General features: G+C 42.6%; 1 protein-coding gene across 3 annotated transcripts in view; it reads left to right on the forward strand.

Moving 5' to 3' along the window:
• PCGF5 (polycomb group ring finger 5) overlaps positions 1-26738 on the forward strand; it is a 170115-nt gene that overhangs the window by 101926 nt on the left and 41451 nt on the right. For 2 of the 3 annotated variants that reach the window (XM_075534581.1, XM_075534583.1), the window contains exon 2: positions 3887-4180. In XM_075534581.1, coding sequence (XP_075390696.1) covers positions 4069-4180 — 112 coding nt within the window. In that variant the 5' untranslated portion in view covers positions 3887-4068. Of the gene's footprint in view, positions 1-1127; positions 1277-3886; positions 4181-26738 lie in introns of those variants that run through there. The other variant, XM_075534582.1, reaches the window with a different exon arrangement.

Here is a 26738-nt window from a genome sequence, read left to right on the forward strand (position 1 = left end):
TGGAATGGATCTTTGAGGTCATGTGCTGCAGCTAGGCTGGCGGTTATTGGTTTCATGGGTCTGCCTTTAGAGCCATTTCCACTACCATCTATCTCTCTAGTCAAGAAGGTGACTCCTGCCAGGGGGAGATAAAGCAGCATCTGGCAACAGCCCCCTCCCCCATACTGTCACCCCTGTAACCATCTCTGCTCTCACAGCTACCAAAGCAAAGATAATGTAATTGTAACACCTTTTCCCTTTTTGATACATTGTATAAGGTTGAAAATCTTCCTTTGCTAATTTCCTTTTCACCCTATGCTTGCTACTTTAGGATTATCGAATTGTAATTTTCTAGCAACTGAAAGTCCAAGTACAAATGAGCTAGATGTGGGTTGTAATGGACAGTTTGGAGATTTGGGAATGTAGTAGCTAGAAGGCATGTCTTTGAGGAGTCCTTGAATGTGTACTTTTGAATGAATGTTTTTGTTGGTCATGGTTGTTTTTATCATGAATGGTCCCTTGCAGCTATCAAAGTGCCCCCAATAGAATATTAGGTTGTTTACTTACGTTTTTTTCTAATCATAGTCAATTCTTTATCTTTCCACTAACAACTCCTTCCCCCAAGCCCCTAAATATCCTGCTTGCTTACAGTCGCCAAAGATCATGTTCGTTAGTGAGTTTTAAATAAGATGCAAAATCAAGGGATGTCTTTTTCCAGTTGTGGACTAGGTGAGACTGGCGTGGGAGAAAACCCAGCAGAGTAGACAATTCCACAAGGTCTAACATTGATTGTTGATTAAGCACCACCACCTCCTCCCCACCCCCTGCCAGGGAACAACAACAACAACAAAACTCAGGCATTGTCATGACAAAAACAACCAAAAGGGGGATAGTGGTAAGGGCAAGAAGAACTAAAATAAATGATGATTAAGGCTACGTGGCCAGAGGAGCCCTGGTAGCTGGACTGCCAATTGGGGCCTCCGCACCTGCGAGGGGCGCGGGCCGGGGGCGTGGCGGCGGGCGGGGCCGGGGCGGGGCCGGCGGGCAGTGGCGGCCCGGCGGTTAGAAGTGGGTGGAGTTGCCCTTGGAGGCGGCACCGGCCCTGGGCCCCGAGGCCCGCGGCGCCCTATCGGCCCCAGCCCAGTGGCCCCGCGGAGCCGGCGTGCTCCCGCCTGCAGGGGGAGGTCCGACTGGGCGCGGGCACCGGCCAGGCCTCGGCGGGCGCTGTTTCTCTTTCACTTTCCTTCCCAGCGGGCCGGCGCGCTGGCGGGAGAGGACCGGCGGTGGCGGCCGCGGGGTAGGTACCGGGCGGGCCTGGAGTGGCGCCGAGGGGCCCGCACGCCGGCGGCCAGGGCGCGCCCCGCTCAAGTTTGCTCTCGGAGCGGGAGCAGACACCTGCTGGGGCCCGCCCCGCCGACCTCCAGACACCTGCTGGGGCCCGTCCCACCCGGACGAGCCGAGCGGGCAGGCCGGGGGCTCGCCGCGGCGCGCTCCCCTGGGGCGGAGAGGGGCCGGTGCCCGCGCCCGGCCGGGAGAGGCGGTGCATCCTGGCCGCGCAGCTGCACCGTCCGCAGAGCCGGGCCCTCGCACCTGCCGGCGCTGCCGGGGCGGACGCGCTGGGAGGGCTCACCGTGAGGCTGGAGTCCGCTGCAGGACGCGGAAAACTTCCTCCCGCCGCGTCCCTGCCTCTGCTAGTCGGGCTTCCTCTAACTGTTGGTAACCGGGCTCTCTGACTTAGGATCGCCATACCTCCCCATGTTGGGCCTGAGTTATTTCCTCGTTCTGGGAACTTTGTGGTACTTTGAAGCTCCTTGGCAAACCGGTAGGGAAGGTGTAGAGCAGGTAATCCCATTGTACGGAGGAGTCCGCGAAGGCCCAGACACGGAGGTTAACTTAAATGCCTTGCCGAAGTCATAAGGGGCCAGGCAGGGACCAGAGCCTAGACCCCATAATCATCTGCGCTGTCAGCCTCCACACATTTTCCCAAACTGATGGGAAGATTACAGGAAGAACCAATCCCATGCACATTCCCAGAAGTGACGCATTGACTGGCATGTAGCTTTTGTTGTTGTTCTTTTAAACCCATATCAGTACTTTCTCCTTCCCTCTGAAGTCAGCAGCTGAATGAGGAGAAAAGTTTCCATTTAGAGAATGAATTTAGGAAGATCAACACATTTCGCGTTGTCTATGTTCAGAGTGCATAGCCCTTGTAGCAAGCTGTTCCATTCCCCCTCTCCCTCCCACCTGATATACAGGCCACCTATCAAAGTTTCCAGGAACAAAAAAAGCTATGACCCGTATTCCGTTTGTGCTGTGTGCTAGCTTTCCGTGTAGACGTTTCTGGGTAGCACGAGTGATTATAGTCTAGGCTGCTTTGGCAGTTGGTACTTACCTGGTGATCCCTCAGACCATAGGCCTGGCGCTGTGCCTTGGGAACCCTAGAGAGCAGTTGTACCCTGCATAGTGGGAGTCCCAAAAGACAGGGCCACCATAGCAGCTTCATGTGAATGCCCTCCTCGCCTCTCTAGAAGGGTGGAGCTCATTCCCTATCTTGGTTTAAAATGCCCAGATTGAGAAGTAACAGCACCTAGGTTTCAGATCTACTAATGTGAGTAGTTTCTTCAAAGCTCTTGGGGACTATTAAGGTAGAAGCATTAGTGTAACTATAGAAGCAAAATAAAAGGGCTATTCGATAGGAAAGGAGTAAGGGCTACCGTCAAGGGAGAGATTACAAGTGAGGATAATATTGGAAATGGGCCTTGAAGGATAGGTAGAGTCCAGACAGGGAGAATCCAGGGAGGGAGAGGCCCATTCAGCCTGGGGAAGGAAGGATCACTTCAGTTTGCCTGAAAAAGGATGTCCAAAGATATAGGAATGTTAGAACAACTTGTGGAGGTTTTTTTGTAACAAGCTAAGCAAATTAGGAGCCCTGGTGGCACAGTGGTTATGTATTGGGCTGCTACCCACAAGGTCAGCAGTTCAAAACCACCACCAACTCCTTGCAAGAAAGATGTCTTTCTACTCCCATAAAGAAGTTCCAGTCTCAGAAACCCACAGGAGCAGTTCTACTCTGTCCTACAGGGTCACTCTGAGTCAGAATGAACTCCATGGCAGTGAGTTTGGTTTTTCCATTTCTGTTCACAACGAGTCCGTGGATAAGTGCTGAGCTGCTAGTGGAAAGGTGGGTAGATGCAATTCACCTCCGCGGACAGGTCTGTCTGGTGATTGCCTCCTGAAAGGTCACAGCCCTGAGAAGCATAGTTCTACTCTGAAACACATGGGGTCTCCGTGAGCCAGAATCAGCTCAACAGCACCGGTATTGGGTTTAGTTTGGGTTATTTGTTCATAAAGAGAAGACACTGACATTGTTTGTGCAGAGGACTCAAATGTGATTGAACAAGACGAAACTGGTAGCGGAATGTACAGTGGATTGCAGATGCAGGGTAATAGCCAAGTACAGTTGTCTTGGATGGAATAGAGAAGTCATCAACTTGATTTGACTCCTGACTGGATGTGGGTTACAAGCTGAAAGTGGAGATCATTTTCGGAGAGAAGAAAATATTACTTCAGTTTTGCATCTTTTAACTTGTATTGGCAGGAACTCCTGATAGAGCAGTCAAGCAGATAGTTGAAGTCCGTTACCAGAGAGGTAGAGATATCAAAAATTGACTTACTCACTTTGAGCATCATTTGCATAGATGTGATAGTTGAGTTTCCAGGGATGGATGACTTTGTCATTATTCAGAATTAAGTTACAGCAGCTTTAGAAATGGATGTTACAGTGAAGGAAACACACATTCCCGTTTCCCTAATTTGGAACACAACAGTTGCTGTTCTTATAATTCTATTAATAGAGTATAAGTAATTTGACACCTTTCTCTCTTTTTAAAATTATTGTTAAAAACAGATATGGGGAAGCAAAACCACCAGAAGGAGTGATGCTCAGCGACCTCGTGATAAAGCTGGATGTGAATGCACATGCCTCAGGACATCCGATCGGAAGCGACAGTCAGCTGCTGAAAGTGGACGTTGATCCACTTCATACCCTTGCTCGCTCGCACTCCTCAAGCCAGTCCCAGCTAACCACGAATGGCTACCCAGAGGAAGCACTTGGTGAAAGACTTCAACCCTTACATCACCTGCTACCTTTGTAAGGGCTATCTGATTAAGCCAACGACAGTGACGGAATGCCTCCACACCTGTGAGTATTCTTTGATGAGACCGGTGAACCAACACATCTGTACTCGCTCTTTTAAAACTGGCTGCATTTTGTTTCTGCTTATATTTTAACTTGTAAAATAATTGGTAGTCTGAGGATTATTCTTCTCTGAAGAACTGACTTTCGAGTTTGTCTTTGGGTTACCGGTGGCATAAAATTTTGTTGTTATAAACATTAGTTTTTCTTCTGACTCGCAATAGGTTCTGAAAATCTAAATGCATGTTACTAGGTAAGGTGTTTCCAAAGCGAACAATGCGAGGGCTTTGATTTTACAAATGATGTTGAAGGACTTCACTTGCCCGAGGTTTTGTTATGAGGTGCATACTTTAACTCGGTGACTCTTCAAGTGTGGTTTCTAGGCCAGAAGCATCAGCGTCCCCTGGGAACTTTGGAATGCGAATTGTCCAGCCCCACCCCAGAGTTATGGAGGCCCTGGATTGCTCCAGTAGTTAAGCGCTCCACTACTGGCCCAGCCCTGGGAGCATAGTGATCATGCATTCAGCTGGAAACCACCAGCTGCTCCTTGGGAGAAAGATGAGACTTTCCATTGCTGCATAAAGTTACAGCCCGGAGACACCCCAGGAGAGGTTTTACCCTGTCCTACAGAGTCTCCCTGAGTCAGAATCGACTCGATGGCACTGAGTTTGGCTCAGTTTTAGCAGCACTTTGGGGGACAGATTTGCATGCTACTTGCTAAAGATCACAGCCTCATGGAGCAACTCTATACTGCATAATTCTATACTACTCAGAAGAAAAAGAGACACTTTTAATAGCCAATTATGCCAAGATTATGCATCCTTTTTGTTTTCTACTATTTTTTTTCCTATTTCACTGGAAGTTGATTCCCTAAGTCCTAGTTCAATGCACCAAATAGATAGATGCTTTCTATACTTCTCATTTTGGTTTTACGCTACTCGGCATCATTTGGTGTGGAGGTGGGAGAAAAGGTAGATTAGTTCCAGTTTTATAGGTTTAGGAACGGAGAGGCTAAGTTCTCCTGAGTCTCCAAGCACATGAGTGTTGGAGCGGTATTTAAAGTCCACGCTTTTCTCATACAACATGGTGCCTTTTGTGTTTTGGATAAGTCTTTCAACTTTTCTCCCTCTGTTGAACTGATACACAACTATTCTAATGATTTTAATAAGAGTGCAAAATAGAATCATCTGGAAAGCCGTTTAAAAACACAGGTGGTTAGGACCTTGCCTGGGGAGATTTGGTGAGTCTTGTGGCAAGGGCTAGCCACGTGTGATTAGTAAAAGCACCCCAAGTGGGCTAATGCATACTTCTGTGTGTGACTTTCAAATCCCAAAGCAAAAATTTATGGACAACTCTTACTTAAGAATGGATCGCCATAAAGCCTTCTGTATTACATTTTTAATTAAATACAGCCCTCCCTCATATTCTGGGCATTGGCTTCTGGACAGCCACCCTTCCATGCCCAAGTCCCGAATATAAAATGGTATAATGTTTGCATTTAATCCGTGTCTGTCCTCACTTATACTTTAAATCATCTCTAGGTTACTTAACAGTAATTAATGCAATGCAAATGCTTTGCAAACAGCAGTTTACATTACCTTTTAGCCTTCGGGGGATTGTTTGACCACTTGTTTCACCAGATATTTTGGATTCGTCATTCTTGGTTGAGTGCATGAAGACGGAGAGTCAACCTTGCCAGATATCACAATAACAAACACCAGCACTGCTTTGTGGTGCTCATGAAAACATTGCGCACCTTTGTGGGTTGTAGGCTCAAGGACAGATCCTGTTCCCAGGAATGCTGTGTTGAGTATGTAACTCTGAATTTGGCTGAAATTTCCCTCTTACCCCCGTGACCATGCCTCCAAATTGTAAATCCAGTGCAAGGGCTGGTGGTGCATCCAAGCTTGGGAGAGTGATCGTGATTGAATGTAAGCCTCTAAGTTGGATGTTCTTAACTTGGGGACTTATTGTCCCGTATTATTATTATCATGTACTGCATTATTTGGTTTTATATGTTTTAGTATATCCAAAAATCCCTCTTAAGAGTTTTATATGCATAGGAAGGTAAACTATGTTCTAAAACAAACTACTATTGACTAGCAGTTCTCAACTTGTGGGTCGCCATCCCTTTGGGGACTGAACGACCCTTTTATAGGGGTCACCTGATTCATAACAGTAGCAAAATTACAGTTATGAAGTAGCAACAAAAATAATGTTATGGTTGGGGGTCACCACAACATGAGGAACTGTATGAAAGGGTCACGGCATCAGGAAGGTTGCGAACCACTGCTATGTACTCAGACAAGCATTTGGCTAGCATTCAATGAGAACCAGACGTATCTGTTCTGACTTAACTACAATTCAGCTTAAAGACAGACTTAGGAATGGGTCTTATGCATAACCCAGGGACTGCCTATATTACTGACTCATACTATTTAATTAGCAAGTAATTATGAACCTGTGTCACTAATTTTCTGTTGCCTTCTATCATTATTTAACTTGGATCATTACAGTTAATTATCATTTGAGAGATAGTTTTTCAATGTCTACTGTATGCCAGGCACCATTCTAGACTCAGAGGCTACCGTAGTGAACCAAATAGCCCAAATTCTCTGTTCTCAGAAGTTTACATTCTACTAGGAGAAACTAATAATATGTAAATAGGAGTCATGTTCGGTAGTTATAAGGCTACAAAGAGAAGCAAAGAAGAATTCTATGTAGGAGAAGGGGATGTTTTACATAGAGTGGACAGGACCAGCCTGTTTGATATGAAAGCATTTGGACACAAACCAGACAGGATTGAGCCCTATGAATAGACGGAGAAGAGTACTCTAAGCTGAGGACACAGCAGGTAGACAGAGGATCTGAGGTCAGAATATGTTTTTCAAGTGTAAGGAGCAGCAGCCAATGAAAAGGCTCTCCTCCCTGCAGGCTAGATGATGTGAGTAGAAGGTGGTACAAAGTAGTCGGACTGAGAATGCACTTTGGAGGACGAGACAACTCTGTTGGAGTGGACACCTTGCTTCCCACCGCACTAAGTATGGTACCTGGACATGGTACACAGATGGTTTTGTTTTATGTCTAATATTTGTGTAATATGTTTTCACATTTGGCTCTCTCCAACAGAAGCTGCCAACTCTGTTTGAAAGATGAGAAGAAAGCACAAATCCTTGTATACATTACAAATGTTATGTCTGTAAAGTTCTTCCTTAGGGAGTTAAACAATTCCATTTAAATATCATTTGGGGAAAAAAGACTGAGAGGCCTAGAAGCATAAATGATCAGTTTAAGCAAGGGTTAGATGTGTATATGTGACAGCAATTTAAAGTCTTCAGGGGTAAATGACAGTGCAACTGAGTCAGTGCGGCCTGAAAAACCCTTGGCAGCCATCAGGCCCCTTTGCTGAGAGAGGAATGAACATGCCAGAAGTGTGGTTAAAAGGCAGTGGTAAATCACAAATGTTGCATTATCACATCCACAGCAAACAGAGCAGTAATTGTAAATGACGGAGTTGAGGCCTCAGCCTAAAGTCTGAGGAGACCAAAGGTGCTAGAGCGTGCTTGAAATTGATTCCATGCCACCTGGCTTAAAAGTAATGTCCCTGGATTTTTGTTTGCATTTATATTGAGCTTTAGGCAATACTTATTCCATTTGCAAATGTATCCCAGAATTTGTATTGATAAAACAAATAGTACGAGTGTGCTATCTTAATGCTCTCTCTTTTACCTCTTTGGGTTCTATTATTCATTGCAATACCTACCCAGAAACTCACAGAGAAAAATGTAGATTAAAGGGTTAATTAAGGAATTTAACAAATTGTGAAGCCCGTGAGACTGCTCAGGGTTGAGTTGTTGTTACTAGGCCCTGTTACAAGGTTTCAGGTCTGCTAGTAAGTGCCCATAGGGGCATGCCACTCTGCTGTAAACCTCAGCCTGAAGGCAGGCAGCTCAAGCCCAGCAAGTCCAAATTCCCCAGTTAAGCGCCCTGAGGCACACCACTCTGCAAGTCAGCCTCCTCTACCAAAGCACTCAACTTGCTCTGTGGGTTGGGTGGGAAGTCCACCACTCCTGTTTCTGCAACTGCTCTTCTGAGAGTGGAGCTCTCATCTGCATCCAGGAGGTTCACTGCACAGGGATTTCAAGTCCAGAGGCTGAACTCCACTCCTGGTTCTTGGTCACCATTACCCAGGTGAATACTATCAGTATCTTCCCTGACCTTCTTATCAGACCCAAGAAGGAAAGATTGTTTGCTGGGAGTTAGAGCCTTGGACTTTAAGAGCCACATTAAATAATTCACTGCCCCTGCAGTCAGAGAGCAGTGTTCTTCAGCCACTGGTTAGGTCTTTGGTGTATGATGGTATCTTTGGTTTTGACTCTCCTGTTAGATAATCTCATGTATACAGGGTGCTGGGATTTTGACTGAGGATAAGCTCAAGGAAAGTGGTCAGATGGGGAGGGAGGACAGTGAGAAATGTTAAGCAGTGTTGTGATTTTGTTGTTGTTGCTAGGTGCCCTCGAGTGGGTTCTGACTCACAGTGACCCCATGCACAACAGAATGAAACACTGCCTGGTTCCATTGCCACCCTCACAATTGTTCCTATGTGTGAGCACATTGTAGCACCCAGTGGGTCAATTCATCCTTTGGAGGACCTTCCCCTTATTGTTGCTCTTCTACTTTACCAAGTATGGTCTCCTTCTCCAAGGACTGCTGTCTTCTGACAACATGGCCGAAGTACATCATTGCCTTTAAGGGACATACTGGCTGTTGTGACACCCATGTAATTTTTTATCTTAATTTTCAGCTACAAAAAGAGTATCTTATTAAAATAACTATAAAGACTAAATTTTATATAAGCTAAGGAATGGGTAAATCAGATCTTATTTGAAAATGCCTAGCAAAGTTCAAAGACCTTGTTCTTATTCTTCAAGTTTGAAATCTGTAACTGAAGCTTTATTATTGGTGAACAAAGCCAGTCATGGAAGTTGCCCGTCTAGAGTGTATGTATGATCAAGGGGAGGAAGAATAAACAAGAAACTTCTAAAATGAATACAGATGGTGGTAGGTGCAGTGATAATAGGGAAGTGCTTCCTCACTGATGTGTCTCAGGCTACGAGAGCAGAATGGAATGCTAGTGACAGAAAGACAGCGTCTTCTCAAGTACTAGAGGCCCAGGCTGTAAGCCTTCTCAGACGGGGCAGCCTGTGAGTCTGACTACAGTTGAAGTGCAGAGGGAGGCACGAGTCTTTAGTGATCATTCTTTCTTTGATATGAATAACTGGTAGTTCTTCCATCTTGTTTACGGTACAAATACATTTCCACTCCCTACCCCTGTTCCTCACATCAGATGAGTTGCTTCTCTGCCTGGCTTCTCTTGTAGCTAATTCTAGAGCTGACACTGCCTGGCTACTCAGAGGATGTGGCAAGAAAGGGCAAAGGGTGAGCCTGATGGCCTTGATGTTTATGTGGAGGAAAGAAAACAAGGCCAGCCAGTTAGAAGGAAGGAGAGACAGAGGTGGTCGGGCCGCCATGTTCCAGGCTCCTGGTAAGGAGATGTGAGCTAGGATCATAAAAGGCACACCTTTAAACAGGTTTGCACAGGATGCTAACACCACTTCCCTTCATCAGGCTGAAGACATTTAATAAATAAGCATGAGTTAAATACTCAATTTAAAATTTAGCATGAAAAATGTTTAACCTTAGAAGATCACTTATTGTGAGATCAACTAAATCTGCATTAACCATAGTTACAATATGTTAAAGATCTCTAACCAGCCGAACTCATTTCCATCGATTTCACCCTTAGAGACTGTAGGACAGAGTAGAACTGCCCGCTAACATTTCTAGTGCTGAAATGTTTTACAGAAGCAGACTGCTACATCTTTCTCCCACAGAATAAATGGCGAATTCAAACCCTGATCCTTTGCATGCTTAGCTGAGCACTTTAGCCACTGTGCCACCTGGACATTTGTGAAAGTTCCCGAGGTGGTGCAAACACTGTGCCCAACTACTCACTTCAAGGTTGACGGGTTGAACCCACCCAGAGGTACTGCAGAATAAATGACGTAGTGCTTGCTTCTTTTAAGAGGACAAACAAGAGCCTTAGACCAGAAGAACTAGATGGTCCCTGGCTAATACTGACTGCACTGGAAAGGTTCTAAATAGAGTGGCACCTTTAAGTCTTAAATGAGATCAGGCTTCCTGTTCAGGTAGAGACTGCTGGGGACCCCCTAAGACTGTGGCCTTTATCATCCAAGTCAGGAAGAGAACTTCCCTCCCAGTTAGAACAGTCCGCTATTTGAGATCAAAAGGACAATATTTACATAAGGACAAAGGTCAGAAGGTTAGACAGAGGAGGCGTGGAAACAGGAAACCAGAGTATTTGGGAGAGGAGGAGGCGCACTGAGGGGATTCCAATGGCTGGTTGAAAATGTATGGATTGCTGAGTGTAAAACTATGAACCGGGCTGTAAGGCGTCCCAGAAACCCCCAGGAGCACTTGGCCTGCCCTGTAGGCTGCTGTGAGTTGGCATTGGCTCAATGACACTGAGTTTGGTTTTTTATTAATTATTATTATTATTATTATTAAAAGATCATCTTGTTGGGGACTCTTACAACTCTTGTTACAATCCAGACATCGATTGCATCGGGCATGTTTGTACATGTGTTGCCTTCATTCTTTTGTAAACATTTACTTTCTATTGAGCCCTTGGAATCAACTCTTTTTCCCCTCCCTCCTCCCCCCCATACTCCATTGATAGATTATAAATTATTATTTTCATATTTTACACTGACCACTGTCTCCCTTCCCCCATGTTTTCTGTTGTTCTTCCCCCTGGAGAAGGGGGTATATGGTTATGTGTCAATCATTGTTATTGGTTCCCCCTTTCTCCTTTCCTCTCTCCCCACTTTCACTACCCTTCTGGTATCGCTATTGCCAATCTTGTTCCTGTATTCCATGTGTCGTGAGCCCCCATCTCTTATCTATACCTGTGTACATGCTCCAGTTTAGTTTGACTTGAGAAGCAACAGTGGGATCATGATAGCGGGGGATGAGGTGGCCTCAAGGAACCAGAGGAATAGTATGTATTTCATCAATGCTTTACTTCACCCTGATTGACTCATCCCTTCCTTGTGGCCCCTCTGTGAGGCCATTGCTCCCTTGTCTACAGATGGGCCTCGAGTTTCTCCTCTGTTCCCCCTTGTTCTCAACAATATATTTGGTTTGGTTTGGATTAATTCATAATAAGTTTAAAAAAACAAAACAACCCTAGCAAACCCTGTGAACCATTTGTGCTCTGCAGCCCAGTAGGTGGTCATGATGGGAAATGACTCGGTGGTAGCGAACAACAAACAGTCTAGGGGGTAGTTTTAATAACCTAGTAAAACTAAGGAAATAAATGTGCTCACAACATAAATGGTTTTTGAATTATTTAAAATAAAGCACTTTACTAGACAATGAGAATCAAGTGGCAAGAAGCATACATTTGGGACTTACACTCCATCAAATGAAACTTCTCCAAGAAGAAAATTTGACAGCTGTCTGAATCGGTCTCTTCTCTATGTGAGCTCATCTACTCTGAGTCTTTAACTATCTTTGTTTATAGCCCTCAAATCTTCATTATTGTCTTGGATCTTTTTCCTGAGATTCAGAGCATCAGTCTTAACCAAGATTAGTTTGACATCCCACTTGGATGGCCCAAAGCCACCTTGAACCCAACATATTAAAGAACAAAAGAGAAAGGCCAACACTCAATTGTACAAGCAGGAAATATGGTCCATACTTGACTTTCTTGACTTTCACTAACAAAACTGTCTAGTCTTTAATATTTCTCCAATCTGTCTCTTCACTTTCATACCCTTACTAGTCTTTCTTAGTTCCTCATTATTTCCTACCAAAGCTACTCCTTATCTGTGCCAGAGTGATGGTTGTGTAAAACAGCACTCTGTCTTTATAAAAATCTTTCTTGTGGTGGTGGTTGTTCATTGCCTTCAAGATTACACTGTACCCTGCCTTAAAATTTAACCCATTGCCTTCAAGATTAGTGGAAGCACCTTGGACCAAGTTCTGCCTGCCTCTTCTTCCCACATTGCCTAACATATACGTGAGTCAGCTTCTGGCTCTGCTTAGAATACACTTCTTCCCTTCAACTAGATAACAGCTTCCCACCCTTTCAAACTCATCCTCTCCAAGGTATACCACCTACTCGCTACAACAGACAGATTTGGGTTAGGCATATCCTAATTACCTAGTCCTTGAACACTTAACTGAAAGCTTATGTGAATGGCTAATAAATTTATTATTGTGAGTTTCTCCTATTTAAGATTTAAATGCAGTAATAATAGATAGGTAACTTGAAAGAGATATGGATCAAAATTGGGGATTTTAAAAAATACTACTGGAATCTAAGCAGAGCGTCTTAGAAAAGGATTGGGGGGGTAGGGGTATGGGTGGGGGAGGAGGTTCTAAATGAAGGGCTATACTGTCTCTTGCATCAGCAACCTGAGAAATGTTTTGAAGCTGCTTAGAGTGTATTTGCTGGTGGTTGAGTACCGTATATACTCGTGTATAAGCCAAGTGTTTCAGCACAAAAAATGTGCTGAAAAACTGGGTTTCGGCTTATACATGGGTCAGTGGTACCCAAGTGAGGTGTAACATCTCACGATGATTGCCATTCCTCCGCTGTTCATTCAAAGCCCTGCTGACACTGCAGGGCTTTGAATGTTTGTTTACTCACATCTAACCAATCAGAGCCGTCCTATGACGTGGACGGCTCCAATTCACAGAAGCACCCGTAGTGATCCACTTACGCCAGCAGCTGAACTGGTAAGGATGTGTCTGTCTGTGGCTGCACTCTGTCTCTCCCCTCTGGTCTCTGTGTTAATTCACATCCTGCATTTCCCACCCTAGGCTTATACTCGAGTCAATCAGTTTTTCTGGTTTCCCAGGTAACAATTAGGTACCTCTGCTTATACTCGGGTTGGCTTATATTCGAGTATATACGGTAGGTTGCTAACTTAAACCGAAAGACTCCACTTAAAGAACCACAGAGCTTTGACCCAGCAGCTAAAGTCTAAAGAATGCAGTGGTTTTTAACCCTTTTGTGACTAGGGACCAGCTAGAAAATTTTGATTCTGCCCTTAGGAAAAGGGAGATTATAGACTCCATAGAGATTTATGGTACAGGAAAGCAAAGCTTTCCTTTTTCTTTTTTAAAATAAATTTTATTGTGTCTTGGTGAGATATTTTACATAGCAAATTAGGATCTTCTTAAATAACTTCTATACATATTGTTCAATGATATTGGCTACATTTTTCACATTATATCAACATTATGTGTGTGTGGTTTTCTTGATATAGTATTCACAAATCATACACCTCCATGATTAAATTGCTTTTAAAATGAGTTGTATATACATAATCACAATCAGTTCCAATGTTTGCTCCCCCCCTCCTGGATTCCTTATTTGCTCTCCAAATCCCTTCCTCCTCCCTATCTCTCCTCACCCCACCCCCACCCCCATCCCTGATTAAAAAACAAAAAACATGGCATCAATTATCTCTCTGCATCTGTAACTCTGTGCTTCACAAACTGGGAAACCCAGCAGTAACAATAAAAACAAAATCAAGGTAAAATAGCAAGAATATAATGTTAATATAAAAATATAAATACAAATAAAGTAGTAAGAAAGAAAAGACCACCATTAATATTTTAAAAGCCAGGGACAAAATTTTTGTTCTGGAACAAGCAAGATGTACTGAGCCTAGATCAAATTCAGGTTGAGTCAAGATGGATATCATCTGACAAAGTGTCATAATTTACCATGTTTGATCTACCATCATCAAGTGTACTATAATCTGTCTGATAGTAGAGCTGTTTAAGTCCCTTGCCTGTGGCCAGAAGGGACCTGCAGAGGCTTACTCTGACTAGATACTCTGCAGATGGATTTTAGGCTCCCACGGTCCCCCACAGCCCTCTACAAGTTGAGTGTTTAAAATTGGATCTCTGATACTTTTCCATTCATCATATGTAGATTTTCTTATTGTCATCTTTGGATCACACAGGCTGGTGTGCTCCTTTGATATGGACTTAGTTGATGCCTCCCTTAGGTGGCTGCTTGTTTGAAATCAAGCATTTATCATTATTTGAATTGATAGCGGGCACTATCTGCTTTCTTCACCACCCTTTGATATAGCACTCTTCAGAGATTTCTTTTATGAAGGCAAGTATCGAGCAGGGCCATCTTATCAGAACTAACTGCTCTTGGATTGGGGTTAGGGTTAAGTGGGAACCCAGAATCCATCTGCTTATCCACATGTTTATGCAGGAGTCCGGTTTACTGTGGCTGTTATATTATGACAAAGACAAAACCCCACAAGAACAACAAGCCAGCAAACAAATGGAGGAAAACAAAACAAAACCAAGACCAAAACAAAACAAAAGGCAGAAGAACATAAACCCAAAGAAACAAAAAAGGGAAACATTCTCAATCATCTCCCTGGGGTATCAGGCGATTGCATTGATACTATCAACAATTTTTCCAATGACACAGAACTCAAGCCACCATTGACAGTAGTCTATTCGAGGACAGTCCTGCCAGGAGCTGCACCATATGCGTAGCTGCAGAGGGTGGCCCTGCACAGTTCCATCTCCCAATGGATTGAGCTCTGGTTACACTGAGCCAGGGGAATTGGTGCAACTTAGTCCTATGGAAAAGCATATTTATACTTAAGTTTTAAGCTTATATTTAAAAAGTGGGGTCAGTGATTATTTAATTGTAGTTCATGTGACAGGGGACTTGCTGATTTTGTCATAATAGGCAAAAAATGAAGAATTAATCATTATAGTAATGTAACATCTAAGTGACCAGACATTTGTAACAAATAACATAGTGGTTATGTGTTGGGCTGCTAACTGCAAGGTCAGCAGTTCAAAGCCCAGCAGTTCAAAGCCATCAGGCGTGAGCCCCTCTGCCAGAGAAAAATGAGCTTTCTATCCTCATAAAGTCCTGGAAACTGACAAGGGCAGTTCTTCCCTGTCTTGCAGGTCACTCAACACACCGAATCCAGGACAGATGCACCCCTGCAGGAAGAGATATGGGAGTACTGATACCAAAAGGTTTAGGGAGAAGGTGGGTGGAGAAAGGGAGAAAAGGGGAAACATATAGCTTGTCCCTCCCCCTCAGGGGAAGAACAATAGAAATGTGGGTGAAGGGAGACTGGTCGGTGTAAGATATGAAAATAATCATAATTTATCATTTAGCAAGGGTTCACGGGGGTGGGAGGGTGGGGGAAGTAGGGGGGAAAGATGAGCTAATACCAAGAGCTCAAACAAAAAGAAAAGGTTTTAGAAATGATGATGGCAACATGCATATAAATGTGCTTGATACAGCTGATGTGTGCCTTGTTCTAGGAGCTGTAAGAGCCCCCAATAAAATGATTTTAAAAGAAAGAAAGAAAGCATTCTGGTGGAGCCTTGAAAACAAACCCTGCAGGGACGCTGGTGCTGCAAACTTTCAGAAGCTTTACTTTAGACCAGATACTCATAATTCTAGCGTCTCTTCGATTGGGCAGTTTGTACTTTTACTCACACAATAATTACAATAAATAATAAACCCCAAATCAAACCAAACCTCTGCCATCAAGTTGATTCCTGCTCAGAGCAGCATCACAATCCGGCAGCACAGCAATGTGACAGAGTAGAAAGGCTTAGTGGGCTGCTAACCCAGTGTCAGTAGGTCAAATCTACCAGCGGCTCCCAGAAGAAAGATGAGTTTTTTAATCCCATAAAGAGTTACAATCTGAGAAACCCCAAGGGGAAGTTCTACCCTGTCCTATCAGTGGAAACCAACTCCGTGACAGTGAGCCAGAGAATTGCTCCTTAGGATTGGATGGGATCGTGACATTTACCAAAAAGTACATTGACTTCTTTACTTTACTCTTCCCCTAAATTCTTCTCGTTATGCATAATTATGTAATCATTGAGCACGTGTGCATTGGCATCTGCTTTGTGCCAGTCATTCTTGCTGGTGGACACGTAGCAATACAGTGTAGTACATAGCCCATTAGCCTAGTTCTAATAGGCTAGAGAGAGAATAAGCAAGTACATAATATAATTCCAGGTAACAAACGCACTCTGGAGAAACTGTGGAATAAGTCACTATGAGTCAGAATCGACACAGTGGAACTTGGTTTATTTGAAGTAAGAAAATGAAACTATCGTTCATACTGGCTACGAAGAGTACTTTCTCTCTAGTTTAGAATGAGTCAGAACAGATACAATGATGATTAAGAAAAAAGTACAAAACGGGCCCAAAGCTAGAGATTGTCATCAGTGTACAGGTTTTGGAACCTAGCACAACAGGTTGGTTATAAACATCATCAACAGTCCAACCATATAGAATAGAGTGATGATTTTTTGTGTACTCTGAAGACTCTTCCTAACTGCTGATGATTATGCATACTGGCTTTAACCAGACTACTATATTACACTGGAACTTAAAAATCAGGAAACAAAGCAATATTCTTGATGAATACTCAACAACTGACATTTTTCACTCAACAAAAAATAATGATTGTTGTTAGATTTTAATTTATATTGAATAAACTTATTGTAATTTTTAAAGAACTAGTAAAATAGTTTCCCCGTTTAGCTGAAAACGTAGGCTTCTTTCAGACTTGGCCACACTAGTGCGCATACAGACCTAAGGCTTCCCTTTAGAATTTCTAGCCCTTGTGTCCTTGTTTATTTAACGTGCACTTACTGAGGTGTTTGGGACACATCAAGGACATTGTTGACAATAAGTAACTCATCGTGAATACCAAACTGTGATTGATGCTTGTAGGAAAAGGGAAAGCCGGGTTATGTAAAGGGAGTCCGCAGTCAGCAGGATAGTGTTTACCATTCAGAATAAACCTAGGTCCAGAGTAAGAACACTTACTTGTTCAGCTAAGTGTGAATCTGAAGGAAGAAGGTTTGAAGTGGCCGGGATCAGCCCTGAGGTAAGAGTGTGCCTGCCATGTTGAGACATGCCTGGGCAGCTCGCGTGGCTGGACTGGCCAGCACTGAGGGCAGGAGCGGCCCTAGGCTCGGAGGGCGGGTGCAGACCACAGATCGTGCTCTGTTCTTGTTAGAACGATTTTAAGGAATTTTGGTTTTACTAAGAAATGGAGACTCATTGCAGATAGGATCGTAAGCAGCAGAATGACCTGACTGACCCAACATGCTTAGAAAGAAGCACTCAGAGAACTGAGGCACAAAGGCTGTAGAGGGTCAGCCACAGAAGAAAGGGGAGCTTGCAGTCCGTCACCCAGGCAAGAGATTGCAGTGGCTTGCATGGCGGTGATAGTAAGTGGTTAGCTTCTGAATATAAAGGCAGGATCCTTGGCCTTCAAAACAGGGCAAATAAAGACATCATCAAATGATCCAGGAAGACCTGAGGGGAGAACTAGTGTCAGGGGATAAGTAAACAGGAGGTCATCTGTTGGAAATTGAATAGAGATGCCCAGTTGAGAGTTTAGAACTAAGTATCTGGAGATTGCCAGCACATAGCGCATGTTTAAACAGCTAAGAACATCAGGGATGTGAGTGAAGATGGGGGACCGTGGCCTTTACCCTGGGATGTTTTAGAATTTACCAGTCAGGGCAAAGAGCAGTCACCAGTAAATTAGGAGGGTCACAGAAAGAGAGGGGTCCTAGAAGACAAGTAAACACTGTAAAGGAGGAGAAACAGTCAACATTGTGATGTGCCCGTTAGGGTCGGAGTCAGGCTCCATCATTTGATTTAACAATCTGGAGGTCGGGACAGTCGTGAAGAGCGGTGTCAGCCGAGTGGTAAGAGCTAAAGTACATACGTTTAAAAGAAGGTTGGGAAATTTTCAATGATCTGATTTTGATCTTTGGATTAAGATTAAGTCTGTGAAAGATGTTAGGAAAAGCTGGGTGAGGAGTGCACACAAATATTCTTATTTTTTTCTAGCTTTTCTCTCAGTCTGAAATTATTTCAGAAAGTTCAAGAGCAATACAGATTTCATCAAGGCGAGGAGCACAGTGTTTCTGAAGTGATTTCTTAGTGTGTGCTTTATAATTTTTAAAACCCTTCACACATGTTTCATATGCTTTCATGTAAACATTTCACTGTTAAGAAGGTAGAGAACCATGAATAAGAATGGAAACAGAGGAACTTGACAATATAGGTAGCTTTTTCAAAGAGAGTCATTGTAGAGAGGAACAAAGAAATTGAATAAAAGGTGATAAGGGAAATGGGATGGGATCAACAGATGTTTTTTCTTTTTATTTTTTTTGAGATAGAAAACCAAAATGTTTGAAATTTAATGGGAATATTCTTTTTATTGTTTTGTTTTTCTTTTTATAAATCATTTTATTGGGAGTTCTTACAGCTCTTATAACAATACTTTTATCAATTGTATCATGCACATTTGTACATATGTTGCCATCATCATTTTCAAAATATGTTCTTTCTACTTGAGCCCTTGGTATCAACTCCTCTTTTCCCCTCCCTCCTATACCCTCCCACTTTTGTGACCCCTTGACAAATATAAATTATTATTATTTTCATATCTTACACCATCTGCTGTCTCCCTTCACCAACATTTCTCTTTGTCCCCCTTGAGATGGGAATGTGCCACTATAGATTGACTGGTGAAAGGAGAATTACATGAGTAAATTCTTAAAGAGGTGCTAGAGGAGGGCTCTAGTGCTGAAGAGGAGAGATTGACTTCAGACCACTTCTTGAAAGTTCTGGAAACAAGCAAGAGCACAGAGTGTCCATACTATTAGGTGCGTTGGTGTGGTGATGTAGTGCTTTCCTCTTTATTTCTGGTTTTTCTTCCAGTAAAACAGGAAACCAGGTCATCAGCAGATAGTGAGCTATGGCAGGGGTGTGAAGAGAGAGGAGAAAGTGTGCAGTATTGGCAAGAGTTGAATAGACTTGGACATAAAGTGTGACTGCAGATGAAGGACCCGCTTGGGATTCCTGGCTGTAAACTTGAGGTGAGATGAATCATGCTTTCCTATAATATCCAGCTGTACTCTTGGAGAAACAGTACATGGGAACCAAAACCAAACTCAGTTCCAGTGAGTCAATTCTGATGCAAAGCTTTGAACACACCAGCCCTGCCCCTGTGAAGTTCTGAGGCGATGCCTCTTTATAGAAGGAGAAAGCCTGTTTGTCTTCTGGGGAATGGCTGATAGTTTTGAACTGTCGACTGCATTTTTCAGCCCACCCATAACCCATTATACCATGAGTCTGTATAGAGCTGAGTGTCTGTCATCACGTGTCTGTCATTTTCTCAGACTATGGTGGCTTGCATGTTGCTGTGATGCTGGAAGCTGTATCACTAGTATTTCAAACACCAACAAGATCACCCAAAGGGAACAGATTTTAGTAGAGCTTCTAGACCAAGAACAGACTATGGAGAAGGGCTAGGCTGTCTACTTCTGAGGAATTAGCCACAGAAACCGTATGGATAGCAGCAGAACATTGTCAGGTAGTGCCAGAAGATGATCCCCTTGGTTCAGACGACACTGAAAACAGGACTGAGGAAGGGCTCACCTTCTCAAAGGAGAGCCGGCCATAACGATATGGAGTATAGCTTTAGGGACCTTCATTTCCTGACAGGCATGGCCCCAAATGAAACAACCGCAAACATCTAACAATTGGAACTTGGAATGTACAAAGTATGAATCTGGAAAATTTAGTCTTCAAAAATTAAATGGAATTCATAAAGATCTTTCTCTTAGGCATTATGAGCTGATATGGACTGGTGTTGGCACCTTTGAATCAGACATTTATCTGATTTGCTATACTAGCAGTGAGATTCATTCATCACCAAAAAGGACATTTTCAGATCTATCCAGAAGTACAATGCTGTCTGTAATAGGGTAATATCTATCTGTGCATAAGAAAATCCAGTCAGGATTATTTGAACTATTATTCAACTTTTTGCACCAACCACTAAAAATAGTGATGAAATTAAAGGGCTTTACCAATGCCTTCTATCTGAAATTGATAAGACATGCAAGCAAGTTGTTGTGATAATTATTGGCAATTGGAATGCAAAAGTTGGAAACAAAGTGGAAGGAATAGTTGTTGGGAAATAGGGCCTTCGTGACAGAAACTAAACTGGACGTTGCATGGTAATAATTTCCAAGACTAACAACCTTTTCATTGTAAATAGCTTTTTTCAACAACACAAATTGGGACTACACATGTGAACTTCTCCATATGTAATACACAAATAAACCTGACTACATTTTTGGGAAAGAGAGGATGGAGAAGCTCAATATCAGCATCTAAAACCAGGCCAGGGGCTGACTGTGGAATAGACCACCGGTTCCTTATAAGTAAGTTCAGGTTGAAGTTAAAGAAAATTAAAACAAGTCCACAAGAGACAAAACACAATCTTGAGTCTATGCCCCCTGAATTTCAAGAAGATCTCGGCAAAAGATTTAATGCACTGAACATGAAAGACAGAAGTCCTGATGAGCTGTGAGATGCTGTCAAGATTATCATCCACGAAGAAAGCAAAAGGCCATTCCAAAGACAGGAAAGAAAAATTCAAAGTGAATGTCAGAGCAACTCTGAAATTTACTCTTAATCATAAAGTAGCTAAAGCAAATGGGAAAAAAGGATTAAGTTAAAGAGCTGAAAAGAAATTTAAAAGGACAGCTCAAGAAGACAAACTAAAGTATCATAAAAAAATGTGCAAACACCTAGAGTTAGAAAAATAAAACACACTTAGCATATCTTAGACTGAAAGAATTACAGAAAAAATTGAAGCCATGAGTTGCCGTATTGGGTTTCTATGGGTAAAATAATGAACAATGAAGGAAGCATTGAACTAATTCAGAGTCACTCTACCAAAAAGAACTAGTTGAAATTCAATCGGTCAATAGGTTGCATATGGTACTAAAGGAAGAAGTCCAAACCACACGGAAGACATTCGCCAAAAATGAGGCTCCAGGAATTGATGAAATACCAATTGAAATGTACCAACAAGCTGCTGAAATACTTGTCTATGTGTATTGGGAAGATGACTCGTTGGTCAATAGAATAAAAGTGATTCATTTTGGTGTCTATTCCAAAGGAAGGTGACCCTATATGAAATGTGAAAACTATTGAACAATATCATTGATATTACATGAAAATCACATTTGCTCATTCAACAATGGTTGCAGCAGCACATTGACAGCTGCCAGAGGTTTGGGCTAGATTCACAAAGAGAATGTGGAACATGGGATATCATTGCTGACATTAGATGGATCTTGGCTGAAAGCAGAAAATACCAGAAAGTTGTTTATTTGTGTTTTTGTTGACTGGCAAATGTTTTCCACTGTGTGGTTCATAACAAACTATGGACAGCCTTGAGAAAAATAGGTATTCCAAAACATTTAATTATGCAGAACTTGTACATGGATCAAGAGGCAGTTGTATAAGCAGAACAAGGGAATGATTTGTGGTTTAACAATCAGGAAGAGTGTGTGTGTAAGGGTTGTATCCTTTCACGGTACTTATTCAATTTGTATGCTGAGCAAATCATCGGAAAAGCTGTATCTGAAAGCGAACTATATGAAGAACTCTGCAAAGAACTCAACATCAGGATTGGTTGAAAACTTACTAACAACTTGTGATATACAAATGGTACGGTCTTGCTTGCTGAAGTGAGGAGGCCTTGAAGCACTTGTTGATGAAGACCAAGGAGTGCAGCCTTCAGTGTGGATTGCAAGTTCATGTAAATAAAACCAGAACCCTCATAACTGGACCAATAGGTAACAGCATAATACGCAGAGAAAAAAATTGAAGTGGCTAAGAATTTTGTCTTCCTTGGATCCACAGTTAATGCTCATGGAAGCAGCTGTCATGAGATCAAACAATGCATTGCATTGGGTAAATCTGCACATGACCTTTTAAGGTATTAAAAAAGCAAGGCTGTTACTTTGAGGACCCAAGTATGCATGTGAAATGCGGAAGTTGAACATTGAATAAGGAAGACTGAAGAAGAATGCATTCGAATTAAGGTGCTGGTGAAGAATATCGTAAGTCCGATGGACTGCCAAAAGAACAAGAGAATCATTCTTGGAAGTACAATCAGAAAGTTCCTTAGAAGTCAGAATGGCAAGACTTCATCTCATGTTCACGTTATCATGAGAGACCAGTGCTGGAAAAGGACATCATCCTTGGCAGTGAACAAAGACTAAATGGATTCACACTGTGTCAGGAACAATGGGCTCAAACGTAAGAACAATTGTAAGGATGGCATAGGACCAAGAGTGTCTCATTTTGTTGTACAGAGGAACACTACGAGTCAGAACCAACTCGATGGCACCCGACAGCAGCATAGTTTGGCTGAATCCCTCAAGAGATACAAGCAGTGAACACGCTTGGCCACTCAACCAAACAGGTGGACCGCTGAACTCCAAGGTTATGTCAGTGGAAATAGGCTAATGCGTCCAACCTGCCTGGACATTTAGTCTCCTGATACACATGGCTGAAAATGCTCCTGACTGTTTGAATCCTCAGATTCTGGCCTGGCCTGTTCAACCAACTCTGCTTTGTTGTCATCCCCATTGTCCTAGCAAAACAAGCATATGTATTCGACTCATTAAGAAGTAATATTAGCCTCATTGTGCTTCATGACAAGGAGTCCTTGTGGCACAGTGAGTAAAAGGTCAGTGGTTCAAACACACCAAGGGAGGAAGACACTGTCTATTCCTGTAAAAGTAGTCATAGTCTTGGAAACCCAAAAAGAGCACTTCTGCTCTGCCCTATGGGTTTTATGTGTCCGAATCTAGTCAGTGGTACTGGGTTTGGGTTTTTGTTTTTTAATTTTATCTCCCATTATATTGAAGCTCCTGCAGGCTTATGAAAGAAATGTGTCATAGAGCAGCATATGAGAAAGAAAGATGCTCATTAGTTCTTTATATAAGTAAAAAAAGGGGGGTATTGTCTTATGTGAGCTGATTGCACCTATTCTGAAATATTCAAAATCATTTCCAACACAAGAGTATGTATTAAAAAAGAAAAAAAAGTGTGAAACAGAGACTACCTCTTCTCTTTAAAGAAGACCACTGTTTCCTTTTACATTTTTGCTAGGTGACTGGCAGGACCCTGTGGCATAGAGGAGAAGGGCTCCTTGGGGTTTCTAAGGCCGTGACCTTTGCAGTAGCAGATGGCCAAGGAGTGGCTAATGCGTTTGAACCACTGGACTTTTGTCTAGCAACCAGTCACTTAACCTCTATGCCAAGAGGGCTCTGCAGGACACAGGAAAATAGTGAAGAGGGTAAGGTCGGAGGGAAAAGCATGCGCCTAAATTGACAAATAAAACCATGGCATTTAGATTGTTTTTAAAGAAAGGAAGTTAGCATTTGATCACTTTCAAATTACAGAGCATTCCTAATGATTGACAGTGCCCAATGGCGTGAGAGGAGTGATGATTGTTTTATTATCAGCTACTGGAATTGGGTTTTAAGAAGAGATATTTGTGTAGGTTACTTTGTTTCATTAAAGCTGGAATGCTAACCTTCCATGGATACAAAGAGATTGTATGGCTCACACACCAAAGATAGCAACCTGTGGTCCTTGTACCTGTTGTGAAGAGGCCTCTAAGCACTTGAAAATTAGAAAGGAGGATCGATAGCTCTTTAATAATTAAACTGAAATTAGCATATAATTGTGTATCGGAGCAGGTATACCAGAGTAAGAGGGAGGAGACAGAACAAGATTGTGTCAAGAGCAATGAGGTTGTACTGGAATTGGAGTAAATGTATACAGATGTTTCTTGTAAATGTCTTAGCCAATCTTGGACCTCCCTCCCGATGCCCACTCCGACCCCAGACACAGAGTGCCATACATTGACCACCAAGGTGTACCTGTTCAGGTGAAGCAGTGTGTCTTACAACATCACACTTGAGATTCTGAGGACCAAATGAACAAGGTTATCTTTCCATAGTGTGGAGATACTTGCAGAGGATTCAAGCCAAGAAGATAGCCATTTCAAGGTTCCTTAGCAAAATAATCTCTCTTGAACATATGCGTCAAACTAATCACAGTCCCGATAGCATTAAGTATTCTAAAATTATTCTAATTTTTCCTGTTATAAGTGTGCTCGTTTAACAATCTATTTGGCTTACATTTATTGAATATTTTCAAGGTACTGGACACTCATTTGCTAACTTCCTATATACTCACATTCCATTTAGTCCTCTCAAGGACCCTTGGGGATAGGTACCCTGGTTGTCACCTTTGTACACAGAGACCCAAAGGAAGGACTTTCTTAATGGCAGAACTGGGGTTCAGATCCAAGCAGATGACCATTGATCTAGAACTCCTAGGATCTACTGCCTTGACTTCTCATGTAGATCTGGGGAAAGAGTACATTGATCACATATTCTTTTTTATTATGTTTCACCATGATGGCATTAATGAAGTGACTTCTGACTCTAGTTTGGCAGAAGGTCAAATCCTGGAGTAGAACAATCTAACAGAGGTATGCACTTGAAAGCTTTTTGTGGCCAGCACCTCCTTCAGGCCCATGTTTCTCGGTTTTCTCTTGGCCGCATCAGAACAACCTGAGAGATTTTTGTCACATGAGGGCCCTGGTCCTAACCTCCCAAGCTTCTGGGTTAATGGGTCTGCAAAGGGGCCTGGAACCTGTACTTTAAAGACGCTCACTGGTGCTTGTGATGCCCATTTAAACATGAGAACCACTGGTGTAAATGGGATAAGGAACCTTGTATCTGCTAATTAGTACACAAATCTCTCTAAAACCTAAGCAATGATCAAAACAAGGACTTTGGGCAACCCATGCATATAAATGAATGACTTTATGATGGCAGTGCTTGAGGGTTTGGACTTCAGGTCTTGAAGCTGCCTGGCCTGAGACTGGGGGCCATCTCTGCCCACCAGCTGTGCAGCTGTGGCCAGCTGCTCAGGCCCTCAGTGCTACAGCCCTCTTTGGCAAAGCCCTGAGCTTGCATGCTGGTATGTTTTATTGTTATGTGCTGTCGGCTGATTCTGGCTCATCATGATTTACAGGCCAAGGGAGACAGCCCCAGAGGGTTTCCTCAGCTTTGATCTTGACAGGAGCAGATCCCCAGGTCTTCTATCCATAGAACCATTGAGAGTTGCAAACCACCCACCATTCTGTTGCAGCTGAGGCTCTTCACCATTGAGGCACTGGGTCTCCTTTTGATAGTTGGTGACTGCTTGTTATTTATTTTTCCATCTGGGGATTCCCTGGTGAGCCTGCCTCCCTTTCTCTTGAGTGTCTGTAAAGTGAGAATGAAGACTGACCTGTTTCCACACTTAGAGACCAGCTGAATTCACCAGGACACCAATTCAGCAATCAGAGAGCTTGTCATTAAATTTTTAAGATTTTTTTAGAAATGTTTTTTTACAGCTAGACTTTGGATTATAAAATGCAATCAAAGACTAGTTATGGAGGATGAGAAGTTTTGTTTTTTCTATTACCTTTTATTATTGTTCATTATTATTACTACTATTGTGAAGCAGGTGAAGGTTTAAAGAGCAGATCATCAATTTTATTTCCAACCATTCATACATACATTTAAATTCATCCATTGCAATTCAGCCAATGTACTTACTGTCACTTATCCCCAGCTTCCTCCCTGGTTCTCCTGTTTCCATTCCTCCATCTTTCCGTGCCCTGGGAACGTTGTCCTTTCACAAAGTAAGCGGTGCTGCCCTTTTGATCTTAAATGGTTTATTATTCTGCCACAGGATTTGGTTCATTTCCAGACCTGAAAGGTGAGTAAGGGCCATAGTCTTGGGGATCCCATTTGTCTCTGCTGACATATTGACATATAATTCACATATCACATATCATACACTTCAATTATTAAGATGTTTTAAAGGAGTTGTACAATCATCACTACAAAACAGGTCTAGAACATTTTCTTTCTTCTTGTATGCTTTGTTACTAGCTCCCCATTTGCTTTCTGCCTCCACTCCCACAACCCCAGTAAGCCATTAATCCAGTTATTGTCTCTATAGATTTGCCTAACTTGGATTTCACATACTGGAAAACATTTTTTAAAAAGAAACACTAACAACATACAAACAACAATATCAAAATAACCCAGAAGAAAACCTCAATTAAAAAGAAACCTGGAAATATTAAAAATTAGGAATTGTTTTAAATGGGTCAAAAGGGAGATCAAATGATAAGGTGTTAGATTTGTACCTGACTGGTACTACAAATATCCATTGCATCTCATGATGGCAAGTCTATTCACATCCCTGGCCTATGGTCAGACGGGATTCACCAGAGGCTAAACTTCCTTCACTTCTTAAAAAATATTGGAAACAACTTTACAAAGGATCAAAAGGGAGCTTACATGAGAAGGTGTTACATTGTAACCCAACCACAACAGCCATAATTGACTTTACAGTGTCCTCTGTCTGATGGGGAAGCCTTTCACATCCTTGGCCTGTGGTCAGAGGGGATTCACCATAGACTCAATCCTTGTAGGGACTCTGCAAATGGATTTGGACTTCCACTGTCATCCATTCCCTTCTGAAAAC

Source organism: Tenrec ecaudatus, chromosome 16 (genome assembly GCF_050624435.1).
Source record: "Tenrec ecaudatus isolate mTenEca1 chromosome 16, mTenEca1.hap1, whole genome shotgun sequence".
Lineage (NCBI taxonomy): Eukaryota > Metazoa > Chordata > Mammalia > Afrosoricida > Tenrecidae > Tenrec > Tenrec ecaudatus.